We start from the raw sequence: 22946 nt of genomic DNA on the forward strand, positions 1-22946 counted from the left end.
AGTGATGCTCAAGTTATAGCATTAGAAGGTCTTGATTTGATGGTCTGGGACTATGAGAAAGACAAGGTGGAAATAGCAAAATATCTCAACACAGCAATTGAAACTATTACTTCAGCTTCCAAGGTGACTACTGCAAGGGTTGCTGTATTAATGGTGTGTGCTTGGAATATGACATCTTGCAAGGATCCCAAACAAAGACTGTTTTCCCAATTGAGTCCCCTAGAAGGAAAATCAACCAGCTTGGAAGATCTGTTAGTGAATGAATCAGATGAGCCACATCGAGTAACAGTAGAGGCGGATAATGCTGCACTTATGCTTTGGGCAAGGAGAATTTCATACCTCTGTGGGTCACTTCTGCGGATGGTGGTTAAAGAAGAAGACAATATTGTGAGAGCATGGAGTTCGATATGCCATCAATATGGAGCTTTTTATGGGGAGGATATTGCTATCCGAATAACACCTGATAGAAGCTGTTTGCAAGGAATCAGAAACGTGCTCCAAAACAGAGCTGTGCTGAGAAATACAATTGCAGCCTTCCTACTGGAATACACAAAGCTTGAAGGGCAAGATCAGAGAATGTGTGAGATGTTGTATGAAAGAGACATGTGTTATACAGGAATGCATGCTTACAGATTGCTGCTGGATTGTGCTGGTCGGTTGAAGGTTCCGGTTGATGTTCTTGCTGCAAAACTTGATAATCGTCCTATTCGCGATGCTCTACATGCCGCGGTCGAAATCTATAAAAGGTATGACTTTCCTCAGTCCGAAGAGGATAAGAGGGATGCAAACACAAGAAAGACTTGGCGCTATGCAAGGATTTTTGATCAAACGGTGTTCGCTGTTCTTCGGACAAAGAACTGTGAATCCTTGGTAGCTCTCCTGGCAACGATTGACCAGAAGATAGGAGGAGGGTGTGGCGATGCTACCAAAATCAAGCAGATTGCGGGGTTTGTAGAAGGACACAAGGAATGGCTTTCGAAGGTAGCAGATAATATTATACGCTCTTGTGGCGAAGAAGTGAACTGATTCCACTTGGCTTTTGCTGAATTTGCATTCGGTGTTGCTTTAATGTTTGTTGGACCGATTGGAGTGCTGCGTGCGACTTGTGTAATCTAGATTCAGTTTCCACGAATCATGAATTGCTGTGTGTTTCTTTCAATTTCTGCACATTTCTGATTGCTGCCCCTGCGTGGGTGCATATAACCAGATATTCTTTGTTTGATTTCTCTGTTGTATGTGTATGTAGTGTTGTGTTTTACAAAATTTGTGGTGCCTATTATGTGCTTGTTTTCTTATCTAAATTGAGCACAATAATATCACATTATTGCACTCCCTTTCTCCTAAGATTTTGAAGGTGATACAAGTTTTATTGCAAAATTGGTAAAATAAGATAAAGATGGTAAGAAAAAATAATTGGAGTATTGTAAGTGATAAAAAAAGACTCTCGTTTGGGAATGAGCCAAAATAACAAAAAGACTATGGTTTAAGAATGAAAGGCATTCCCAAAATAACAAAAAGACTATGGTTTAAGAATGAAAGGAGTATATCTTATACGTATTGAACAAGAGAAGCTATGTATGAGAATTGAAAATCAAATTAGCGTCTCCTTCTATGTTAATGTAGGTGATACGTGAATATCCCCAAGAATATCCCCAAATCTCTCTTAGTTAGTTTAGCATTGATTTAGCATTATCCTTTCATATCTTTTGCTTATTATAAATAGGGCTATTGTAATTCTCTTTAAGCAATCAATGAAGAAATAACATATTATTTTCCCTCATATTTATCGTTCTTTACTTTCCGCATAAACCCTAGTTGGAGCTGATCTCGGGGAGAGCTCGAGACGTCCGTTTTATCATTCCGTTTATCGCAACAATCATCGACAGAATCTGGTTAAGGGAGAGAGCCCTTAACAATTGGTGCTTCCATTGATGAACTCATCGTCAGATCCGGTGTTGACGCAGGCAACGTCGGACTCGCCGCCCTTTGATACGATCCGTGTCATGTTCGAGCGGCTGGTCGCTGGCATGGCTAGGATGGAAGCGCGGATGGACGATTACGATCGTCGCCCGCCGTCAGAGCGACACACTTCGCGGCCTGAACCGGACCCACCCGACAGCCGCCCTCTTCCCAGATCGTTGGAGGCTGCCTTGCCTTATGCGCTGCATCTACCAGCGACCTCACCCTTCATGGACTTCACCGAAGGGTTCCGCCCAAACCCTAGCGGTGCATCAGGTTCGCGACGCACACGCCCAACCCAGCGCATTGCCCAACAAGAACTCCAGTCGACGTGGGATCTGCCACCGGCGTCGAGGCCAACTCCAGCGTGGGATGTTTGGGGCTCTCGCTTCGGCGATCAGACCAGCCAGGGGGTTAGGTCAGCGTGTGACACCCCGGGACATCGGCACCCGGCGTCATTGCCGATCGCAGACAAATCGTGGCTGCGGCCGGAGCCCGATCCTCCCTACAGCGGTGCGTCGGGGTCGCGTCGCACTGGACCAGCCGAGCGCCTGATCCAACAGGAGCTTCAATCGACGTGGGATCTGCCCCCAGCGTCGCGTCCACACTCGGCATAGGATAATTGGGGGAATCGTTTCAGCGAGCCCCACGTTTACAGCGGCGGGTCGTCTTGGGATTCCCGGGGCAGCGGCAGCCGGCGCGCATGGATGTCAATGTGCCTCACATCCCTCCGTTCTTGGAGATCAGCTCTGCTACGCCGTCCTACACTGATCCCTATAGTCAGCCGTAGTACTACACCGATCCCTACACTGATCCACCGTCGGCGATGCTGCCCGCTGCTGCCCCGCCTTACACCGTTGATCCCTATTACGTGAATAATATTGGTGTTAGCCCAGCGGTGGTCCATAATGTTGTCGTTCATGTTCCTAAAGAGCCAGTTCTCATCCGAGTTCAGGAGAATATTGTTTCGGAGCGGAGCACGTCATCTGCAGAAGAAGTTGTTTCTGGAGAACTGTACAACCTCCCAGAGAATGGGGACTTGCCAGCAATTCAAGACGAAGATGTTCATGTGTCGAAGAATGTCATTGAGGCTCGGGATGAGGCAGAGCCGGTGATTGAAAAACCCACCATAATTGACGAAGCACCAAAGAAGTCGTATGCTCCTATTGCAATGCATCTCAAGGTAACGACTGCAACTTTATCGCGGTTTCCAGCTTCGGTTTTTGTGCCATTCCTCGAAGGGAAGAAGGTTTTTGGGCCATTCATCGATATGTCATCCACGGCAGGCATCGAGCCTCACTCGGTGGTGAATGTTTATGGGAATATTGAAGGAAGTCGTGCAATTATTCGGTGGGCATTTGATCCGGGGGGAGAGTTATCTCGCCAAAGCTGTTGTTTCGGACTCTCTTCGTTGTGTCGTGGTTCCCACCTTGAGGACAAGGTGGATTTTAACCGCGGGGGAGTTGATACGTGAATATCCCCAAGGATATCCCCAAATCTCTCTTAGTTAGTTTAGCATTGATTTAGCATTATCCTTTCATATCTTTTGCTTATTATAAATAGGGCTATTGTAATTCTCTTTAAGCAATCAATGAAGAAATAACATATTATTTTCCCTCATCTTTATCGTTCTTTACTTTCCGCATAAACCCTAGTTGGAGCTGATCTCGGGGAGAGCTCGAGACGTCCGTTTTATCATTCCGTTTATCGCAACAATCATCGACAGAATCTGGTTAAGGGAGAGAGCCTTAAACAGTAGGAGACCATTTTTAGCACCATTCTTATAATAAAATTTTTAGCTGATTAGCTGGGACAATTTATAACTTGCTGTAGATAGGTTAGTCGAAGATTATACGTTTCTTGGCAATTAATGGTGAATGTTGAACATGGAATTGATTCGTTTTTAGTCAAAATATGTTGTCGGCTCGCCTCTGATATTCGAGTATTTCCAAGTTGTTGACTTATGGTTTGGACTTGTGGTAATCGTAAACATTAGTATTTCTTATCATTAATATTAGTACTATAAATTATTGCACAGTTGAAATTTTGATTAACTATATTACATGGGTTGCAATCTGTAATTCTTCTCTTTAAATTTGATCTTGAAACGATCTACGAAAAACTTTTTAAAAGTATTTCGTGATCAATCAGTATAATTAATTGTTTATGTGGTGGGCTGGGCCATACACAACCAAAGGGTGTATTTCTCGGAATGTTCGGACTTTGAATATCACAAACGAGACTGCTCATTTCCGCAACGACGAAAAAAGCACAGCATCATTCCTCAAGCTTTTATTTATTCCTATTTTCTCCTCTAATGTGATACCATTCATTCACTACAATGGACGCTGAAGTTCCAATCTATACAATGGAGACCGAAGTTCCAATCTATGGCAAGAACAATTACAACAATAATGCAAGCCACTCATGAATATCTCCCAATATATTTTCTCTCTCTCCCTCTCTCTCTCTCTCCATTTAACTAAACTTGGAAATTTGCAGGCGGAAGAGCGGATGGCGGAAGAAAAGGCGATTGACGACTGGCTTCCGATCACATCTTCTCGGACAGCGAAATGGTGGTTTTCAGCTTTCCACAGCGTCACCGCCATCGTCGGCGCCGGAGTCCTCAGCCTCCCTTACGCCATGTCCCAACTCGGATGGTACCATTTCATTAACCCTTTTTTTTATTTATTTAAAAAAGGATTAATAATCCTTCCACATTCCATGACCTATTAATTAAAAGGGGAAGCGTCTTACCAACTAAACTGCTAAATATATGGTGACGTCATTTTGCAGGGGGGCAGGTGTGTCGTTCCTGGTCCTCTCTTGGGTGGTGACGCTATACTCGTTGTGGCAGATGGTGGAGATGCACGAGCTCGTTCCTGGGAAGCGTTTCGACCGCTACCATGAGCTCGGACAGCATGCCTTTGGAGACAAGCTCGGTCTCTGGATCGTTGTCCCTGCGCAGCTCGTCGTTCTCATCGGATTGAACATAGTTTACCTCATCACAGGCGGCATATCGCTCCAAAAATTTCATGATTTGGTCTGTCAAACATGCCATAAAATGAGACTCACTTATTTCATCCTCATATTTTCCTCCGTCCACTTCGTCCTCTCCCAACTCCCTACCTTCAACTCCATCTCCGGCGTCTCCCTCGCCGCTGCTGTCATGTCAATAAGGTACTACAACAGATCACCAAAAAAAAGAGAAGAAAATGATGGATTTAATTTTGGGTTGGGTTAATAGCAGTTATTCTACGGTGGCTTGGGCAGCTTCGATTGAGAAAGGTGTGCAAAGGGGAGTGGAATATGGTTATAAATCGGAGACCAAGGCTGGAACCGTGTTTAACTTCTTCAACGCGTTGGGGAGCATCGCCTTCGCCTATGGCGGGCACAATGTGGTGATGGAGATCCAAGCAACTATGCCTTCCACTCCACATAGGCCTTCCAAGAAGCCTATGTGGAAGGGAGCTGTGGTTGCTTATGTCATCGTCGCACTTTGCTATTTTCCTGTTGCTATAATTGGATACTGGAAATTTGGCAATGCAGTCGATGAAAACATCCTCATCACACTCCAGAGGCCAAGATGGCTCATCGCCATAGCTAACATGTTTGTCGTCATCCATCTTATCGGAGGCTACCAGGTTTCATATTATTTCTACCACTTTGATTCATCTTGTTTATATTACAAGTTGATATAGTACATTAATACAGTTATGTGCAGTTGTACGCAATGCCGGTTTTTGACATGATAGAAGCTGTGTTCACAAAGAAGCTCAATTTTAAGCCAACTTGGTACCTTCGTTTTATTTCAAGAAATACTTATGTTGGTAAGTTTTTCTATTTTTCCTCCAATGATACTCATTTTGGTTGCCAGTTTCTATTTTTTCGACATGATGTATATGACTTTTGGTTTTTTTTTTCCAGCTTTCACAACGTTTATTGCCATCACATTCCCTTTCTTCAATGCACTTCTTGGATTTTTTGGAGGATTTGGGATCGTTCCAACCACATATTTTGTTAGAAACTAACTGTATATAATTAAATTCTATACTATACTAACTGCAAAGATGTGACAGAAATTTGTAATTAATATTTGTGCAGCTTCCAAGTATCATATGGCTTATGGTTCACAAGCCGAGGATGTGCAGTTTTTCTTTTTTGGCATGCTGGGTATGCCACATTTATTTATATCCACCTTCATTAATTACTAGTGCCAATTATTATTGATTTTTCTATGAACATGCACTGATTGCTGCAATTTGGTTTGTGAATTTCAGTTTTGCATAATATTTGGCGTTGTGTTGACGATTGTTGGACCAATTGGAGGGCTCAGGCAGATTATACTTCAAGCTAAACATTATAAATTCTACCACGATTTAGAAGGCTCAGAATAGATAATCACTGATAGACCAGGATTTTTTTCCAACAAATATAATATTTGTCTTGATAGACCAGGAATTTAAACAAGCTAGTGTAAATTTAACGATAAGCATGGCGGGGCAAATATATACTCTGATTTGAGAGTTTAAACTAATCCTGCCCTCTAGACAGGAGTGGTTTGTTCTTTAGTGGCACAGGCAACGGCTGATCTAGAAACTAAATATCGTGGGGTCAAACCAGATTAAAAATATTTAAATAATTATTTAATATAAATTATATAAATATATATTTTAATTTCAATAATTCCTACGAGTATTAATATTTTAATAAATAAATATTCACTCCATCACATAAAAATAGACCAGTTTGCAAGTCTGTCATATAAAATACACTCTATTTTTTAAACTATTACTCTCTTTTTTAAGGTGTACATAATTTTCTACTAACAATCTTTCCATAACTTTTTATTTCTATCTTTCTTCTACTTTACTAGTGTATTAAAAAACTCATATAATGGACGCAGGGTATATAATTTTTCTGCGACATCCCCTTTTGAAAATTTAAAAATAATTTGAATAAGAATAATAAGGTTGAAAATTTAATTACAAACTAAAATCAAAATAAATTAAGAAATGTTAATTTTATATTATAATTATTAAATATCGAAAAAAATATACTATTAGTACTTAACATTAATTGAAATTTTAGAATTGAATATATTTTAGTAGACTTCCGAGAAGAACAAAGACCATTCAATTGGATAAATCAACATATTTAATCTTAGATAAATTATACGGTCATGTAATCTTTGTTAATGCAATTATTTATTTAATTCTAGTTCACATGTAAATATAGGGAAATAAAATCAGTAATGACAGAAGTCTTTCGAATTCACTAAGTTCTCTCTCCTCATTCACTACATTTGTTTTCATGCCATGTCCTTATTTTCTCATCTAAATTGAGCACAGTATTTATACTCCCCCTATCCGGACTTAGACGTCATTAACGGAGAATTGGAACATCTAAGGTAAATAAAAAAAAAAACTTGCTAAAAATTTGAGTGGACGAAGAGTTAGTTGGTATATCATACTTTACTTCATCTGTCTTAACTAATTTGACGCATTTCTTTTAACACAAAATTTATTAAGAAATTGTGTTAAATGAAGATAAAATAAATTATGAGGAAGAATAAAGTAGAAGAGATAATAGAGAGTAATGTGAGAGATTAAATTCAGTACTAATAAGAGTCTTTATGATGTTTTGTTTTTTGAAAGAAAAAAATTGATTCAACATATCTGGGACATTTAAAAAAATGAATACGATTTAACTTAGTTGGAATGAATGTAGTATACTAGAGAGTCTTTCTCTTCCTAGTATATGGCTTATGGTTCACAAGCCTTGGAGGTGCAGTTTTTCTTTTTGGGCATTCTGGGTATGTATGCTATATTTATATCCAACTTCAGTAATTAACTAGTGTCAATTATCCTTGATATTTATGTGAACATGGAACTGATTGCTGCAATATGCATTGTGAATTTTAGCTTTGCATAATATTTGGTGTTGTGTCGACGATTGTTGGACCAATTGGAGGGCTCAGGCAGATTATATTTCAAGCTGAAAATTATAAATTCTGCGACGAGTTGTAGGGCTCATACTAGATAACCAGCGGTAGACCAAGAATTTAAACAAAGTATTATTATATGTTTATATTAAAAACAGTCAAATTTTAAAATAGAAGAAAGAATACCGTCAATTTTAAAAGGTGCCTATTGTAGTCTTGAAAAATTGTGTAAATAAAAAAAATGTGTAAATGCTCGATCTTTCCGACCTCAGAATGGATAAACTACAAAAATTACGATCTGGAATTCTGGATACACTACAAAAATAATGAGCACTGTGCGAAAAGTAAATAATTAAAGGTTGAGGAAATTGTACTATTGTTTAACTAAAAAACTTTTTCGTACTCCTATATTTTATTTTCATCGAAACTAATTAACTATTACAAAAAAATACATTTGATCAGTGACGGAAGATAATGAATCGGATTACATGAAAAACATAAAAAATAATAATAATACGACGTATTAACTTCTCAAGAATAATAACAATTCAAAAAATTTGTAATTTGAGCTTAATTAAATTCATGGTCCAAATTCGACGTATTTAGCATTTTACCAAATTCCAAACTTTCGAACAGTTAATGAAATTCCATCGCAAGTTTAACCTTGATCGTACTATTAAGATCATTGTCAAACTGTCAAAGTCAACAACTTGAATACGGCACAATAATCTAGCAATATTCTTGAAATAAAGATTTATTATTACTACTTGTAATAAGTACTGTACATAATTTTTGAGATAGTTGGCACATGGGATTGATCCTTTAAGTAAGGTATATTGTCGGCACGTCGCCTCTCATATTTCTCAGTCGTGGACGAGTGGTGATCTCAAAGATTAGTATAAATGTATACTATTAATTATTCTTTCTGGAATTTATTTATTAAATATTAACTATCCTAAAGTTCAAAATTTGAGAACTAAATGAATTTTAATAGGTGACAGTATATATAATTTTGTAGGGAGTATCCATGCGTCATATTAAATATATACTCCACTATAAAATTATAAAGCTAAAAAAAACTTCTTGTTTTATGTCTCATCGTTAGACTTGTAAGAAAATGGAGGCAGCTCTATTTCAAGCTTATCTTTAAACATGGAAATCATGCTTGAATAACCCGAGAGTGCAATTTCGATAAAAATGACATCACATTTGAGCCACGTGGGAAAACGAATTGCGGCAAGATTAATAAATTAATTAATAAAGTCAGAAAGTATATATGCTTAATAGTATAAATTCGATGAAAAGCATGTATGCGTCCTAACTTAATTTTATATTCACGAGCATGTACCATGGTTAAAAATAAGTAAGGGAATATGGCATATTTCCGGCCTAACCTTTTATGCATCTTAATTTTGCCATTATGTGTTTTTAAGTTTTGATTTGTGTAAAATGAATAGTGTGTGTAATTAATTTTCTTTTCATTTCAAAGTAATTGTTATACTTAGGTTGAGTGATAGACACAGATTTTAGGAGATACTGTTGGCAATTGAAACTAAAAATATAACATATAATTGTCCCACATCGGTGTCAAGATAAAACTGAAACTAGTATATAAGTCTCATGGGCCCCTCCTCCAATCATCAATTGGTTTTAAGATGGAACTCATGGATTTCTATTAGATACTACTATATTTTAATATGTTAAATGAAGAGAAAAATATATTTTTATATAATAAATTAAAAATAAAAGTGTAGACGTAATGTATAAGTGCACTGCTGGCGCATAAAGAATTGGTTAACCCATTATTTCTGGGATGGTTCACACACCAGCTCATTTATTGAATTTTCTGCAAAGAATAAAAAAGGTGGAGGATTCCTACCTAGTTTTATTTTCTCCTCTATTTTGCTCGCATTGGATAGAATCAGTCGATGGAAAGTGAAGTTCCAATCTATGGCAAGAACAATTACTACAATAGTGTAAGTCTCTCTCGCTATGTGTGTGTGTGTGTGTGTGTGAGGCATTTAAATGGAAAATTGAATAACATAGAAAATTGCAGGCGGAAGAGCGGTTGGCTGAAGAGAGGGCCATAGATGATTGGCTTCCAATCACTTCTTCAAGAACAGCAAAATGGTGGTTTTCAGCTTTCCACAACGTCACCGCCATCGTCGGCGCCGGCGTCCTCAGCCTCCCTTACGCCATGTCCCAACTCGGATGGTACCATTTTTTATTCATTAACCCTTTTTTTTATTTATTTAAAAAAGGATTAATAATCCTTCCACATTCCATGACCTATTAATTAAAGGGGAAGCGTCTTACCAATATATGGTGACGTCATTTTGCAGGGGGCCAGGTGTGTCGTTCCTGGTCCTCTCTTGGCTCGTGACGCTATACTCGTTGTGGCAGATGGTGGAGATGCACGAGCTCGTGCCCGGGAAGCGATTCGACCGCTACCACGAGCTCGGACAGCACGCTTTTGGCCACAAGCTCGGTCTCTGGATCGTCGTCCCCGTGCAGCTCGTCGTTCTCGCAGGATTGAACATAGTTTACCTCACCACAGGCGGCATATCGCTCCAAAAATTTCATAATCTAGTCTGTGAAAAATGCAATAAAATGAGGCTAACTTATTTCATCCTCATTTTCTCGTCCGTCCACTTCGTCCTCTCCCAGCTCCCCACCTTCAACTCCATCTCCGGTGTCTCCCTCGCCGCTGCCGTCATGTCAATAAGGTACTACAACCCATTATTACCAAAAAAATAAAAAAATAAAGTGATGGATTTAATTTTAAATTGCAGTTATTCTACGGTGGCTTGGGCGGCTTCGATTGAGAAAGGTGTTCGAACGGGAGTGGAATACGGTTATAAGTCAAGAACGACAGCTGGAACCGTGTTCAACTTCTTCAACGCGCTCGGGAGCATGGCGTTCGCTTATGGCGGCCACAACGTGGTGATGGAGATTCAAGCGACTATGCCTTCCACTCCACACAGGCCTTCCAAGAAGCCTATGTGGAAGGGAGTGATCGTTGCTTACGTCATCGTCGCTTTCTGCTACTTTCCGGTTGCTATAGTTGGATACTGGGCTTTTGGTAATGACGTAAACGAAAACATTCTCATAACTTTGGACCAACCTAAATGGCTCATCGCCATGGCTAACATGTTTGTTGTGGTTCATCTAGTTGGCAGCTATCAGGTTCTTTTCTTGTTTTTTTACTACTATAATTTTATTGTTTTTCAAGTTGTGTCCATGATTTTGAAGTGATATATAGGGGAGTATATATGTGCAGTTGTATGCAATGCCAGTTTTTGACATGATAGAAGCTGTGCTCACAAAGAAGCTCAAGTTGAAGCCAACTTGGTATCTGCGCTTTATTTCTAGGAATACTTATGTTGGTAAGTTCTACAGTACTATATTTTTCCTCCAATAATGCAATGCTACTCCACTTATTATGTTTTGAATTGAATGATATGAGCTTTGCATATATATTTTTTCAGCTTTCACAACGTTTATTGCCATCACATTCCCTTTCTTCAATGCACTTCTTGGATTTTTTGGAGGATTTGGGTTTGCTCCTACCACATATTTTGTAAGCAACTAACCTTAATTATACTCAGATACAATAAAATTGTAGAGATATTAAGTAGATCTAATTATTTGACATTTGTGCAGCTTCCTAGTATTGTATGGCTTATGGTTCACAAGCCGAGGGTGTTGAGTTTTTCTTTTTGGGCATGCTGGGTATGTATATATGCCATGTTTATCCACTTACTCTTGATTTTTCTAACAACATAGATTTGATCATATTAATTTGGTTTGTGGATTTCAGTTTTGCATAATATTTGGAGTTCTGTTGATGATTGTTGGACCAATTGGAGGGCTCAGGCAGATTATACTTCAAGCTAAACATTATAAATTCTACGGCGAATCAGATCCGATTCTTCCGACTAGATAGCTAAGCTATATATATGTAGACATGTAGTACTCCTACCTACTTTTCTTTATGGTTATCTGTATTTTCCTGTATATCTTGATTACTTCAATTAATTTCAGCTACAGAAATTGTTCAGTTTAAAATTATATGAGTTTCTTGATTTGTTTCGGTTAATTTCCGCTAGAGAAATTGTTTTGTTGAAATTAGTAGTACGACTACTGGTAGCGTGTGTACAGAGATAAGTCATATTCAACCTTTCTATATCACTATTTATAGATTAAGGTAAAATACTGATTCTATTATTGAAGCATAAAGTTGACTTTGTCGTTATTACTCCTTCCGTCCCATCCTCAAAATTTATCACCTATTTTCATTTCCGTGGGTCCTTAAAAATTTGTCACATTTTACTTTTGTCATTTTTTATAGTGGACCTCATATTCCACTAACTCATTCATACTCACATTTTATTATAAAACTAATATATAAAAGTAAGATCCACATTCCACTAACTTTTCAACCCACTTTCTATTACATTTCTTAAAACCAGTATCAGGTCAAATGGTGACGAATTTTGGGAGATGGAGGGAGTATATTTTAATTTAAGATTAAATAATTAAATTGAAGAAATGAGTAGCGTATGATTAATAAAAGAAAAGTCAAAGTTCTTTGCATATATGTCGGCAGCCTGCACCACATGCTATATTATAGATTAGGTAGTTTCGACTGCATTAGATAGTTCAAGGTTGACAACTTAGTAGTATGATTTAAATTGCAATTTCAGTGTATTTTCCGAGCGTTGGGTATGTATTATGTTGAAAAGTATTTGATTGAGTAACATTCTACTCCTCGTATGAAGAAAAAAATATTGATTGAAAGAAAATATTCAGACTAAATGTGGGTCATGATAAATACTACTGTTCTGGACACATTTTAATTAAAATTCTATTTTAATTAATTTTGTACTGAAAAACCAAGTGCAAACGTAAGTTGATAGTTCTGGATTGTGGAAAGTCCTACCATCATTTCATAGTTGTTACTAACATATTTGATTTGTGGAAGCCAATAAATACGGAGTATTTGTTGTCTAAGTTATCATTGCCCATGGAAATTACCATCATTGTCAGGAAAATTACTGTCGTTGTGGATTCATATGAACAAACAACAAATATTCAACATGGAAAATATAATTAAAAATTGAGAGAATTTGGTGACAAATGGAAAAAAACAGAAATTTGGTGTGAATGAAGTAACGGCTTTAACTACTTCATCCGCCCCATAAAAATTATAGTACATCATGTAATCATATACAATTGGTAAAATATGCTAGCGATCAAAAGAAAAGGTTAGTATAAAAGTTAGTGCTGCCAATTTTTGACACGACACGATAACACGACACGAATCGGCACGAAATTAATGGGTTTGAGTCAAAGCTTATTGGGTTCGTGTCCTTATGGGGTCGATCCGTTAATGACACGAAAATTTCGTGTCGTGTTCGTGTCGGGTTCGTGTTATCCGTTAAGAAGTAATATTATAATATTATTAATTCTTATTATTTTCATTTTTGTTGAATTTTGTTGGATTTTGTTACTAAGAAATTATTGATGTTTTTATGTTTAGATCATATTTTGTTGGATGTTTTTAATAGGTTTAACCGTTATCAGGTCGTGTTGTTATCGAGTCGTTATCGTGTCATCTCATGTACGTGTTGTTATCGTGTCGTGTTGACTCGAAGTGGTTCGTGTCGTTAATGGGTTCGTGTCGTGTTCGTGTCTGAGGGTAGCGGGTCGTGTTCGTGTTCGTGTTTGAGGTTTTCTTAACGGGTCGTGTTCGTGTTTGTTGTTATCGTGTCGTGTCGTTATCGTGTCGACACGATAACGCGACACGATAACGACCCGACACGCACGATTTGTCACCCCTAATAAAAGTATTGTTAGATGAGACTCGTCGCATTAGAAATGTTTGTTTTTATTAGACAAACCAAAATAGCAAAAACAATCTATTTAAATGAGACGAATCTAGTATTTTTATTTATAAAAAATTAATAAGATGTCACAGACTCATGGCTCGGACGACAACATATATAAGGAAACAATCGTGTGCTTAAGTACACACAAACGCGTAAGCACGATACGCTCAATATCATGCAACACTATACTCCGTCGTTGAACACGTATGCGGTCGATGCTACTGATAAAAAGTCTTAACACATATAGAGTTTTTGCTTCATTATTAAGAATAAATTTCTTATGCTTTGAACATATTGTCACGTTTTGAACATATTGTCACGTTATGTGCCAGATTAATTATAATTGTAAAAATATTTTTATTATCCTTTCTATATTTTTTTACAATTATAATTCATTAAACACGTCATATCTCAATGTGTAGATGCTGCTAATTCTCATTGGTACAATCAATTAGCCATATTTGATTATTTTCTTCAATTAAAAAGGGATATTTTCTCCATTTATTGCTCTTGTTATTAATGGCCACTTGCTACTGACGCTTTTGTCATATTTATTAGAAAATTGACCAAAAACGAGTTTTTTGTCAGATTTACAAAATTGACCACAAACGAGTTTTTTGTCCCATTATCCATCTCGTCCACGTATCACTATTTTGCAATATTTATAATCAAATAAATACTATTACTACTATTTTGTATAAAATTATAATGAATGCTTAATTCAAAAATGAAATTTTAAAAACATCACACCCTAATGTTGGAATAATCAACCCCCAAAAATGTTTTCAATTAAATATAGAAAATAATTTGTAAGTGGATTAGTGAGACCTAGTTAATATTGATATAAATGTAAAACTATAGTACAGCATCAACTATTGAAATAGAGAAAAAATGGAAATGAGACATTATAAGTTTAGGACTACTAAGTTGGAACAAACGATCTCAACTCTCAAGTACCACCTTATCGCCTTCCTAGCCAAAAGAAAAAATAAATTTATATTCTTATAAGTGTAATATTGCATGTAACGGCACAAGAAAGAATGTGCAAAATCAAAATTAATGAGGATAGCGAATACACAAAATCGAAAATAACAGGCTGATTGATATATTGAAATAGGTCTTGAGAAATTCCTTTAGTTTGGTTTAATTGGTAAGGTTTATGGATTTTGCCCAGCCCTCTCTCACTATTAGCTTTTTATTTATTTATTTTTTATTTTTTTCTATTTTTACTCACTTTTGTCCAGGGCACTTTCTCCACTATATTTAATATTTTAATAAAAAATGAATTTAAAATGAATTTAATTAAAGTTAGTAATTTTTTAATTACTCCACAATCTAATAAGTATTTTTTTTGGGTAAAGAAAACAGGCTAAGCCTGATAATAAGTATTTCTTTAATTACTAATTAGTTTATTATTATGATTCTAGTACTACAAAATAAATTTCTGCATGGTTGACGTCTAAAGGGGAGTGCAGCTCTTCGTAGATGTGTGGTTTTTATAAGTGATTTTATATAAAGCATTGTGAAATATTGTTAATGCATAAAATTGAACAAAACTAAAAATAAACGTGAATATAAAAGATCATATGAGAAGAGTCTTTGTTTTATATTGATGGAGTATGATGCAACCCTAAACCATATTTATAAACCTTCCCTATTTTCCCAGGAATAAAATAAACTAACTCAAATGAAAGATCCAGATCAAAATAAAGTAATTGTCATTTTTATAAAAATATGCAAATAGTTTTAATATCTACTGTAATCGTGTATCTCTTCGTCTCTTCGATTTAAACTATATAAAATTACATGATTTAAGTTAAGAAAATCGTGAAAAGTTTGAACTGTACATATTCGCGCTTTTCAACTAAATATTGAATTCGTGTAATTTTGTGAGAATTATGTAAGATATACTCCTATAACACAAGAATATTTGGATGGAATCAGAATCAATCCATAATGAACGAAGCAATATCTTAATTCAAATTGTGTGCTTTCAATTTTGCCCCAAGACAATAAAAACTAATCTTATGTCATGATGTTAAGTAAAGAGAAATTTACATTACAAATTGCAATAGAAAATTCAGACTATTTCCTCCTCCACCAACTCTAAAAGACCATTAATGAAGAATGATAGTCTGAGTCTTTATTTATTAGTACTAGTTTATTATATTTTACGGTTAAGGCTATATTTGTTTGTCTTTTAACTGTTAAGGCTGTACTAATACTCCATATATAGAAGATCTCATTATGCATTTCGCCAAGAATATAAGTTGAGGGTATTTCACTTTTATCTATGTCATTTTTGTGAATCTTAATCAACAGAATAAACCCTTTCACAAATGAAATCTTTAATGTTCTGATAGCTTACTACCTTATGCAGATTCTTGATTTCCTCATTGGGAAGCTTGCACAGAACACAAACTACAACAACTAATGGAAACTGGAGAGGAAATTCATAACCATAGCAAGTACAGCCATGGAGTAAGTCTCCTTTTCTGCCTCAATGTGATGGTACCATATGCTAAAACTGTCTGCACTTTAATGAGCAAGCTTTGCATGACTATATTTTACGTTCAAATTATGTAGCTAGATGAGCGATGTGCAGAAGACAGGGCCATCGATGATTGGCTTCCGATAAATCATTCAAGAAGGGGAAGATGGTGGTTTTCAACAGTTCACAATGTCACTGCCATTGTTGGAGCTGGAGTCCTCCGCCTCCCTTACAACATGACATGATAGAAGCTGTGCTAGTGAAGAAACTCAAGTTCGAGCCTAATAAACGTTTGCGGATTATTTCAAGGACTTCGTACGTTGGTAATGAGCTTCAACGCAGCTGTTTTTTAATGTTAATATTATCTGCTAATAGTTTTGTGAATATTTGTGATTTTTTCAGCTTTTACAATGTTTGTGGGAATTACTCTGCCTTTGTTTGATGGGCTGCTTGGGTTTCTTGGAGGCTTTGGATTTGCACCAAACACATACTCCCTTTGTAAGAAATTATTTATGTACTTTTTATATCAATATAAATTTTGTTTTATTTGTATATAAATTTTGTATTTTAATAAAATTAGAATTTTCGGTTACTTGCATATAAAATATTTTAAGAAACATAAATATGGAAAATTATAAACTACTATGATTTTGTTTTTTGAAAAGTACGAAATGAAACTCATAAATACTGATTAGTGAAGAAAATGTTATTAATAGTTTAAGTGAACGAAAGTTAGTGGAGTAAAAACGAATGATTACATTAGTTTATGTTGCTGTAAAATTTATTGTAATGGCATAAAAATAGTTTTATTTTTTTATTCAATAAAATTTGTGACTTATTTATTTATGAAAAATAATTCACCATTTTCATTTTAATTTATTTATTACGCATTTAAAACTCTGTGTCATTCAGTATATTTTTATAAACAATGTATATCACTAAAGTCTATTTTTAGTCTTACACACAACTTTAGAGTTCATCACTTGTTTAAAAATAAAAAAGGGTTTTAACTTTTACTAAATTAATTCTCACCAAAATCACAGCTACCCCAAATCTGAATGACGCGATTCTAGCATATGATCAAATCCGCCATTTCTGTTCGAGTAATCTGCTTCAACAGCTGCAGCAAATTCCGTTAGGGTTGTGGAAATGGCAGCCCTAATCTACCAGATCTTCTCATCGGCGGCGCTGCTGACGCAGGGGCTCTACCACCTCATCTCCACCACCCGAAACCACCTCAAATTCCCCGCCGATTACGTCGCCAAACCCTACCATCCTCTCCCCTTCAATTCCCCCGCCGCTTCCCCCCACCACCACCGGTGGCGGCATCTGCAGCTCTACCTCACCATCCTCTGCCTCCTCATCGCAATCATCCATCAGCTCCTCGTCTCCTCCGACGCCGTTCCCCACGTCAAAGGCCGCACCGCCGTCCACCTCTTCACCTCCCTCCAATCCGCTGCCTTGCTCTTCGCCTTCCTCCTCCTCGCCGTCGCCCTCCTCCTCTCCGACGCCACGTCTCTCCTCCCTCTCCCACTGGATCTCTTCTTCGCCGTCGCCTCCACGCTCTTCTTCCTCCAATACTCCCTCCTGTCGTCCTCCGCCGCCGTGCAGACCTCCGATCTCCAGGCCAAATGCGACTCCACCTCCGCTCGCATCTCCGCGCTCTCCTCCGTCTTGTGCCTGGCCCTCGCCTGCCAGCCGAAGCTGTTCGTGGCCGATGCCGCCCTGGGCCTTTCCTTCTGCTTGCAGGGGCTATGGGCACTGCAGACAGGGCTCTCGCTCTACGTCGACGCCTTCATCCCGGAGGGCTGCCACAAGCTGCTGGATGTGGTGAGCGGCGTCGAGGGATCGACCAAGTGCGATTTGGATGACTCCAAGCTGAGAGCGGCCGCCATTCTCGACCTCATGTTTGTTCTTCAAGTCGTTTTGGTGCTTGTTGTCTTCCTGGTAGTCTACAGTGTTGTTGCAAAGACACTGGGCGTCCGTGCCAGATTTGGATCGTATGAAGCATTGTCAAATACCTCTGTGGATGCGAATCACATCCAATTGAAAGCTATGAGCGGCACCCAGGCGTAGTCAATTCAGGTATCAATGCTCTCTCTTCCCTGATTTCGTGAGTACTACGGATTGCAGAGGGGAAATTGAGCTTCTGCTGTGGTTGTAATTGATTCTTGATGAAAAGTTAGCATCTAGTAGATAACAAGCCCCTGGATTTTGTTGGCATTAAGTGCTCGGCCATACCATTTTTATTTCTGATATATGTATTGTGGTTGCTCCTAATTTGCTCAATGATGATGTGTCGCACTCACATGGTAGTTGGATATCGTATGTTTGACGATTGCATCTATAGTGGGCTATGGTCCTTTACCCTAGAGCTTGTATTGTACTCTACTAATTAGTGATTATATACTCGGCTTACCTGTCCATGCTTGTTTCACTGACCTCATTGCCTTCCCTTGCCTTGCCTTATAAGTTATTACTACTAAGTTAGCTTTGGAGTCCTATATGAGAGAGACAGATCATGAAAGGAGAATGATCTTTCTATCTTAATATTGAATTATATATGAAGTATGAACACTGCCTTTAGAATGTGTTGCATTTGGCTCCTAATGTAAGAAAGACCAAGCCTCGTATAGATATCTTAGAGGGATCCTATATGTAAAAGATCAATATTTGGTTACAATCACTTTGGAGCACTTTCTTGCTTGGGGTCCTATGGAATTTAATGATCTAAACTAAGCATTAACTTATATATTTGACCAGTTCCGTTTAATTTTTTTTTCTCCCAATTGCATATTTAGTCCATATTTTTGTGGCTTGCAACCAAGCAAGTGAGGGAAGGACTCTGGTGAAGAAATACAGAAGTGGTGCAAATGGCGCATGCCTTGTTTTGAATGCATAATCCTTTTTAATTCTTCTTGAGCTGGATGATTATTTGATAAATCAGACCTGTCCATGCAAGATGGCCAATGATACAGGGGACTAGCCAGGAAAGTCTGGTTTTGTAAAGTCACTTTAGTCACAGAGATGACGTCTTGTTGTTGGAATTTAGAAATTAATCCCATAAAAACCGATGATTATGTAAGGGGAAACTGTTTTTAGCTGTCAGTTATCCATTGAGGGCAGTCATAAACTAGAGTAAACTTGGTAGACCATAGGCAGCTACTGTTGTTAGTTAATGTCATTTAATTCTTAAATGTGGTATAAAATGCCTTATTTGATTCCATGGCTGTTGGTTTACAATTCTGTATACGCAATTCTAAACCTCTATCTTTATCATCCTGCTACATGATCTCTGGGAACACAAACAATCTTAAAAAAGACTCTGCCTCTTTTATTTGTTTGTATTGGATGGTTGTGGTGAACTGTGTTTGTCAATTAAGAATTTCATCTTAAATACATGTTGTGGTGAGTAATGCAGGTTAGGTCATGAAACAGATTGGTGAATCATGAACGATGCTTTTGGAGGACCCAATGTCGTGTAATGTGTATGATTGAGAGAAGCTCTGCTACGGTGTTATCTCCCAGGAATTCATTTTGTGCGTGTATAGTACAATTACATCATATTTGTTGATCATTTATGATGTTACTGCTCATTCTGTGTCCAACAAATTAGTCCAGATTTTGGGTAAATGTACGTTTCTAACCCATAGTGAATTACCAAAAATATCACACCCTTCTTCAGTGTATAACTTTTTTGTTTCTGTATACCTAATTTTGACTGGAGTGGTACATGGGATATGGAAAATGTTTGAATCTATATTGTTTTCTCTTGTTAAATTTAAAAGGAATAAAAGAAAGAAAACTCTGCAATCAAATTTTGTTTCTTTCCCAAATTTTGACTGCCTAGCCTGTTTCTTTTCTTGTTGCAATGTCTATAGGCGACGCTGATACTGTGACCCCAGAGCATTGTGGAGAGTTCTTAAAACATACTCATAATTTCTGGCATTGAAATCTATATTTAATGATTTTTTAATGCTACACATAGCTTGACTTAATATTTCCTTAAATCAACATTAGTATGAACTAATGTGATGATGTATAAAATTATCTATACCATTTGTAAAAGAATGTGAAATGTATTCAGATCTGTAAGCAGAGAAAGAGTGTGCAAGTCGGAGCATATAAATTCTACGAATAGAAAATTTGTTTCCATGCAATAGTTTAGTATAAATAACAGGAATTGTTTTACTCGGAAGGGACAATGAGGACTCCTCCAAAAAAAAAAAAGAAAAAAAACAACAGCTAATGAGGAAGTTGAATTGAAGTGTGATGGAAAGCATTTTGTCACTTGATTATATTAGGTGCCAATATCCCTAATTTATAAGAAAAGCTGATTGATATTCTTACAATATGGAGACATGTTCACCAACAGATGTAACAAAAAGTTGTTCAATATTCATTTTTGCAGATAACTTGAGGAAACATAAACAAGGTAACAAAATCAAACCATCATTTGAGAGCAATACCAACCATTTCTAGAGCTGTTATTCGCTTAACATCAATAACGTACTTGAGGTAGATGAAGAACCATTATTGATCCCCTTAGAAAAAAAACATCAATAACATACTTTCTATTGTTAATCTACCTGCAAATAGAACTTAATCAACTCATCCACATATGTCAAGAAACTCATGCCAAGACCACATTAAAAGTCTCTTAATTTTTGGCCTTCAACATGTTATTCTCCTTAATTCTGGCTCGGTTATCCAGCTTGACAAAGCGCTTCAGATCGTCAAATGGAAGACTTTCTGTGTCCTTCCTCCTGAGCTCACTTAGGGCAGGGCGTTTGTCGAGCAGGTGCCACAACCAATCCGGGTACTCAGAATCAGGCAAGATTTTAGGGTCCTGCCCGTCTTTTAGCATATTGGCACCATAAACTGTGGTGGATTTCACTTCTTTGCTTATCAATGAAGCTTTGGGGGCATCTCCAGCAGCACCACCTTTCCCTTTCTTAGCCTTAGCACCTCCAGCAGCAAATGCTCTGCAGCCCACCACTTTAAATACCTCGTTTGAGGCCGTGATACTTTTCAATGACCTCACAAGCACCATTGCCATATCTATATGACAGCAGCCCCAACAAGGTTATCATAAGGATCAACAACATTATTTTCATGATCTAGAAGCAATGATTGCATAAGAGTTTCCCCATCTCAGTATATTTGCCTTTCATGATAGATATGATAGGTTGCAGAGTACATTTTATCGACGTTATTAGGATTTCTCCAACACCGCCTTTTTTAATGGGATATGAATCTAGCAAAATTAGCTCAAACGGTAGGAATCATCAAGGGCTTCGGAATATCCCAAAACTTAAATGCCCCTAAAAGTTTACGACTAAGCTATGCTGATCTGTATTCTTTTGCAAGCCTAACACATCACAAACTGCACAATGGCAAACAACTTTCTATGGATTATTAGAACATGTAAACACAAGTCAAATCTGTATACAACCCAAGCTCTGCATTTTACAGTAAGTAGTCTAACGAAAGATAGTTGATTAGCTCACTAATAAATCTACAAAAAATATGAAGAAAAAAAAAACTCATTGCTCCATATACAGCAATTTGAACTCAAGGTTATTGCAGACTGATATGTGACTCTTTGCTCATCATGCCAGAAGCCACAAGCAAAATAACATTACAAGTTAAAATCATAATTACCTCAAAACAAGGCAAGTTAGTATGAGAATGAGAATCTGAGTTCTTCATCTATTAAAAACAAATAAATAATGCCTGATATTTTAGCTATTAAAAATTCAGTACTACATCACAAAGCTTCCACTAAAATACACAACATTCATTAGTAAAATGCAAAAATCAAACAATTTGACATCACAAGTTAATATCACACAAATCTTCTATTCCAATTTTTTAGATCCATAAATTCAGATTCGGGAGAAATGAGTAAACTTCAGATCTCATTACAACATCCAGCAAAGAGTGGACTGAGATGGGAAGAATTAGCGGTGATGAAGAAGAAGGTTACCTGATGAACAAGATGTTGTGGAGTTGAGGCTGAGAAGAGGGCGGCGAACACAAGTACGGAAAAAGGCGGCGGCAGTAGCCGGAAACTTTTAGAAGAAAAATGAATTAAAGAGTGAAGGAAATGTAATTTTTTAAAATTTATATTTAGGTCGTGTTTTTATTTATTGACAACTCTTGGTCCAAAAGTAAAATCGGAACAGTTATTTAATTATTTTGGCTTAAACAGATATTAAGAAATTACTAAGCATTAATTGCTAAATTTTTGAATTATTTCTTGGGTATTAAGTTTTTGTATAAATTAGTAAGTAGGGCATGAAACCAACAAGTGTTGATGCGTCAAAGGGGGAACAATGCCAAATATGCTAATGAAACATAAATTTGTATAGTACTCCTATCCCATTACTTTGTTTGAGTAAATAATCCCCATTAAATATTTAATTTGAAGCAGATTTATTTGGAATAATGTAGGAATTCATTTTTTCATATTACATCTGGAGTATTTTTCGTACTACATACCCAGCCTCGAAGTTGGTTAGTTTATAACTAAATAATGAGTGTAAAGATTATCTGCTAAATTTATAGTGTGTTAAACAATATTTCTAGTTCATATCATCATCATAACTTAAAATCGGTTTACAAGAGTTTGATACATGCAATTTTATCATATATATAA

General features: G+C 37.0%; 4 protein-coding genes and 1 long non-coding RNA gene across 12 annotated transcripts; 4 read left to right on the forward strand and 1 right to left on the reverse strand.

Moving 5' to 3' along the window:
• Positions 1 to 4177: 4177 nt before the first annotated feature.
• Positions 4178 to 6496, forward strand: LOC121748071 (lysine histidine transporter 1-like). Of its 6 annotated transcripts, none has more exons than XM_042142282.1 (8): positions 4180 to 4375; positions 4462 to 4619; positions 4756 to 5139; positions 5207 to 5603; positions 5684 to 5789; positions 5887 to 5978; positions 6064 to 6132; positions 6240 to 6496. In XM_042142282.1, exons 1-8 carry the CDS (start codon positions 4301 to 4303, stop codon positions 6354 to 6356), a joined length of 1398 nt encoding a protein of 465 aa, XP_041998216.1. In that variant the 5' UTR covers positions 4180 to 4300; the 3' UTR covers positions 6357 to 6496. The 6 variants fall into 6 exon arrangements, with proteins under 6 accessions (XP_041998214.1, XP_041998220.1, XP_041998216.1 ...); XM_042142283.1 differs by having other exon boundaries at positions 4181 to 4375; positions 5210 to 5603; XM_042142280.1 differs by having other exon boundaries at positions 4178 to 4375; positions 5684 to 5978.
• A 3199-nt stretch (positions 6497 to 9695) lies between these two features.
• Positions 9696 to 11971, forward strand: LOC121748961 (lysine histidine transporter 1-like). Of its 3 annotated transcripts, none has more exons than XM_042143553.1 (8): positions 9696 to 9879; positions 9960 to 10117; positions 10246 to 10629; positions 10696 to 11089; positions 11166 to 11289; positions 11392 to 11483; positions 11567 to 11635; positions 11724 to 11971. In XM_042143553.1, exons 1-8 carry the CDS (start codon positions 9832 to 9834, stop codon positions 11847 to 11849), a joined length of 1395 nt encoding a protein of 464 aa, XP_041999487.1. In that variant the 5' UTR covers positions 9696 to 9831; the 3' UTR covers positions 11850 to 11971. The 3 variants fall into 3 exon arrangements, with proteins under 3 accessions (XP_041999487.1, XP_041999488.1, XP_041999490.1); XM_042143554.1 differs by having other exon boundaries at positions 11184 to 11289; XM_042143556.1 differs by having other exon boundaries at positions 9739 to 9879; positions 10206 to 10629.
• Positions 11972 to 16084: 4113 nt separating this feature from the next.
• Positions 16085 to 16909, forward strand: LOC121747461. The gene is made up of 3 exons (XR_006039204.1): positions 16085 to 16275; positions 16381 to 16608; positions 16688 to 16909. It is a non-coding gene; the product is annotated as an uncharacterized LOC121747461 (long non-coding RNA).
• Positions 16910 to 17229: 320 nt separating this feature from the next.
• LOC121747460 lies at positions 17230 to 20045 on the forward strand. The gene is made up of 2 exons (XM_042141495.1): positions 17230 to 18370; positions 19707 to 20045. The coding sequence occupies exon 1, from the start codon at positions 17435 to 17437 to the stop codon at positions 18359 to 18361; it is 927 nt and encodes a 308-aa protein (XP_041997429.1). The 5' UTR covers positions 17230 to 17434; the 3' UTR covers positions 18362 to 18370; positions 19707 to 20045.
• Positions 20046 to 20721: 676 nt separating this feature from the next.
• Positions 20722 to 22410, reverse strand: LOC121746913 (54S ribosomal protein L37, mitochondrial-like). Its single transcript, XM_042140872.1, has 2 exons — positions 22275 to 22410; positions 20722 to 21346 (listed from the first exon to the last, which is right to left on the reverse strand). Exon 2 carries the CDS (start codon positions 21342 to 21344, stop codon positions 20946 to 20948), a length of 399 nt encoding a protein of 132 aa, XP_041996806.1. The 5' UTR covers positions 21345 to 21346; positions 22275 to 22410; the 3' UTR covers positions 20722 to 20945.
• Positions 22411 to 22946: the final 536 nt, after the last annotated feature.

This window comes from Salvia splendens, chromosome 9 (genome assembly GCF_004379255.2).
Source record: "Salvia splendens isolate huo1 chromosome 9, SspV2, whole genome shotgun sequence".
Taxonomy (NCBI): domain Eukaryota; kingdom Viridiplantae; phylum Streptophyta; class Magnoliopsida; order Lamiales; family Lamiaceae; genus Salvia; species Salvia splendens.

Excerpts from the sequence above, each read along its gene's own strand:
- LOC121748071 (XM_042142280.1), top strand. The coding sequence starts at position 4,301 with ATGGACGCTGAAGTTCCAATCTATACAATGGAGACCGAAGTTCCAATC. Across the intron at positions 5,140-5,206 it reads GCTGCTGTCATGTCAATAAG|CAGTTATTCTACGGTGGCTT; the intron begins GTACTACAACAG and ends TTGGGTTAATAG. Across the intron at positions 5,979-6,063 it reads TCGTTCCAACCACATATTTT|CTTCCAAGTATCATATGGCT; the intron begins GTTAGAAACTAA and ends ATATTTGTGCAG.
- LOC121746913 (XM_042140872.1), bottom strand. The coding sequence starts at position 21,344 with ATGGCAATGGTGCTTGTGAGGTCATTGAAAAGTATCACGGCCTCAAAC.
- LOC121748961 (XM_042143553.1), top strand. The coding sequence starts at position 9,832 with ATGGAAAGTGAAGTTCCAATCTATGGCAAGAACAATTACTACAATAGT. Across the intron at positions 9,880-9,959 it reads AGAACAATTACTACAATAGT|GCGGAAGAGCGGTTGGCTGA; the intron begins GTAAGTCTCTCT and ends AGAAAATTGCAG. Across the intron at positions 11,290-11,391 it reads TTCTAGGAATACTTATGTTG|CTTTCACAACGTTTATTGCC; the intron begins GTAAGTTCTACA and ends ATATTTTTTCAG.
- LOC121747460 (XM_042141495.1), top strand. The coding sequence starts at position 17,435 with ATGGCAGCCCTAATCTACCAGATCTTCTCATCGGCGGCGCTGCTGACG.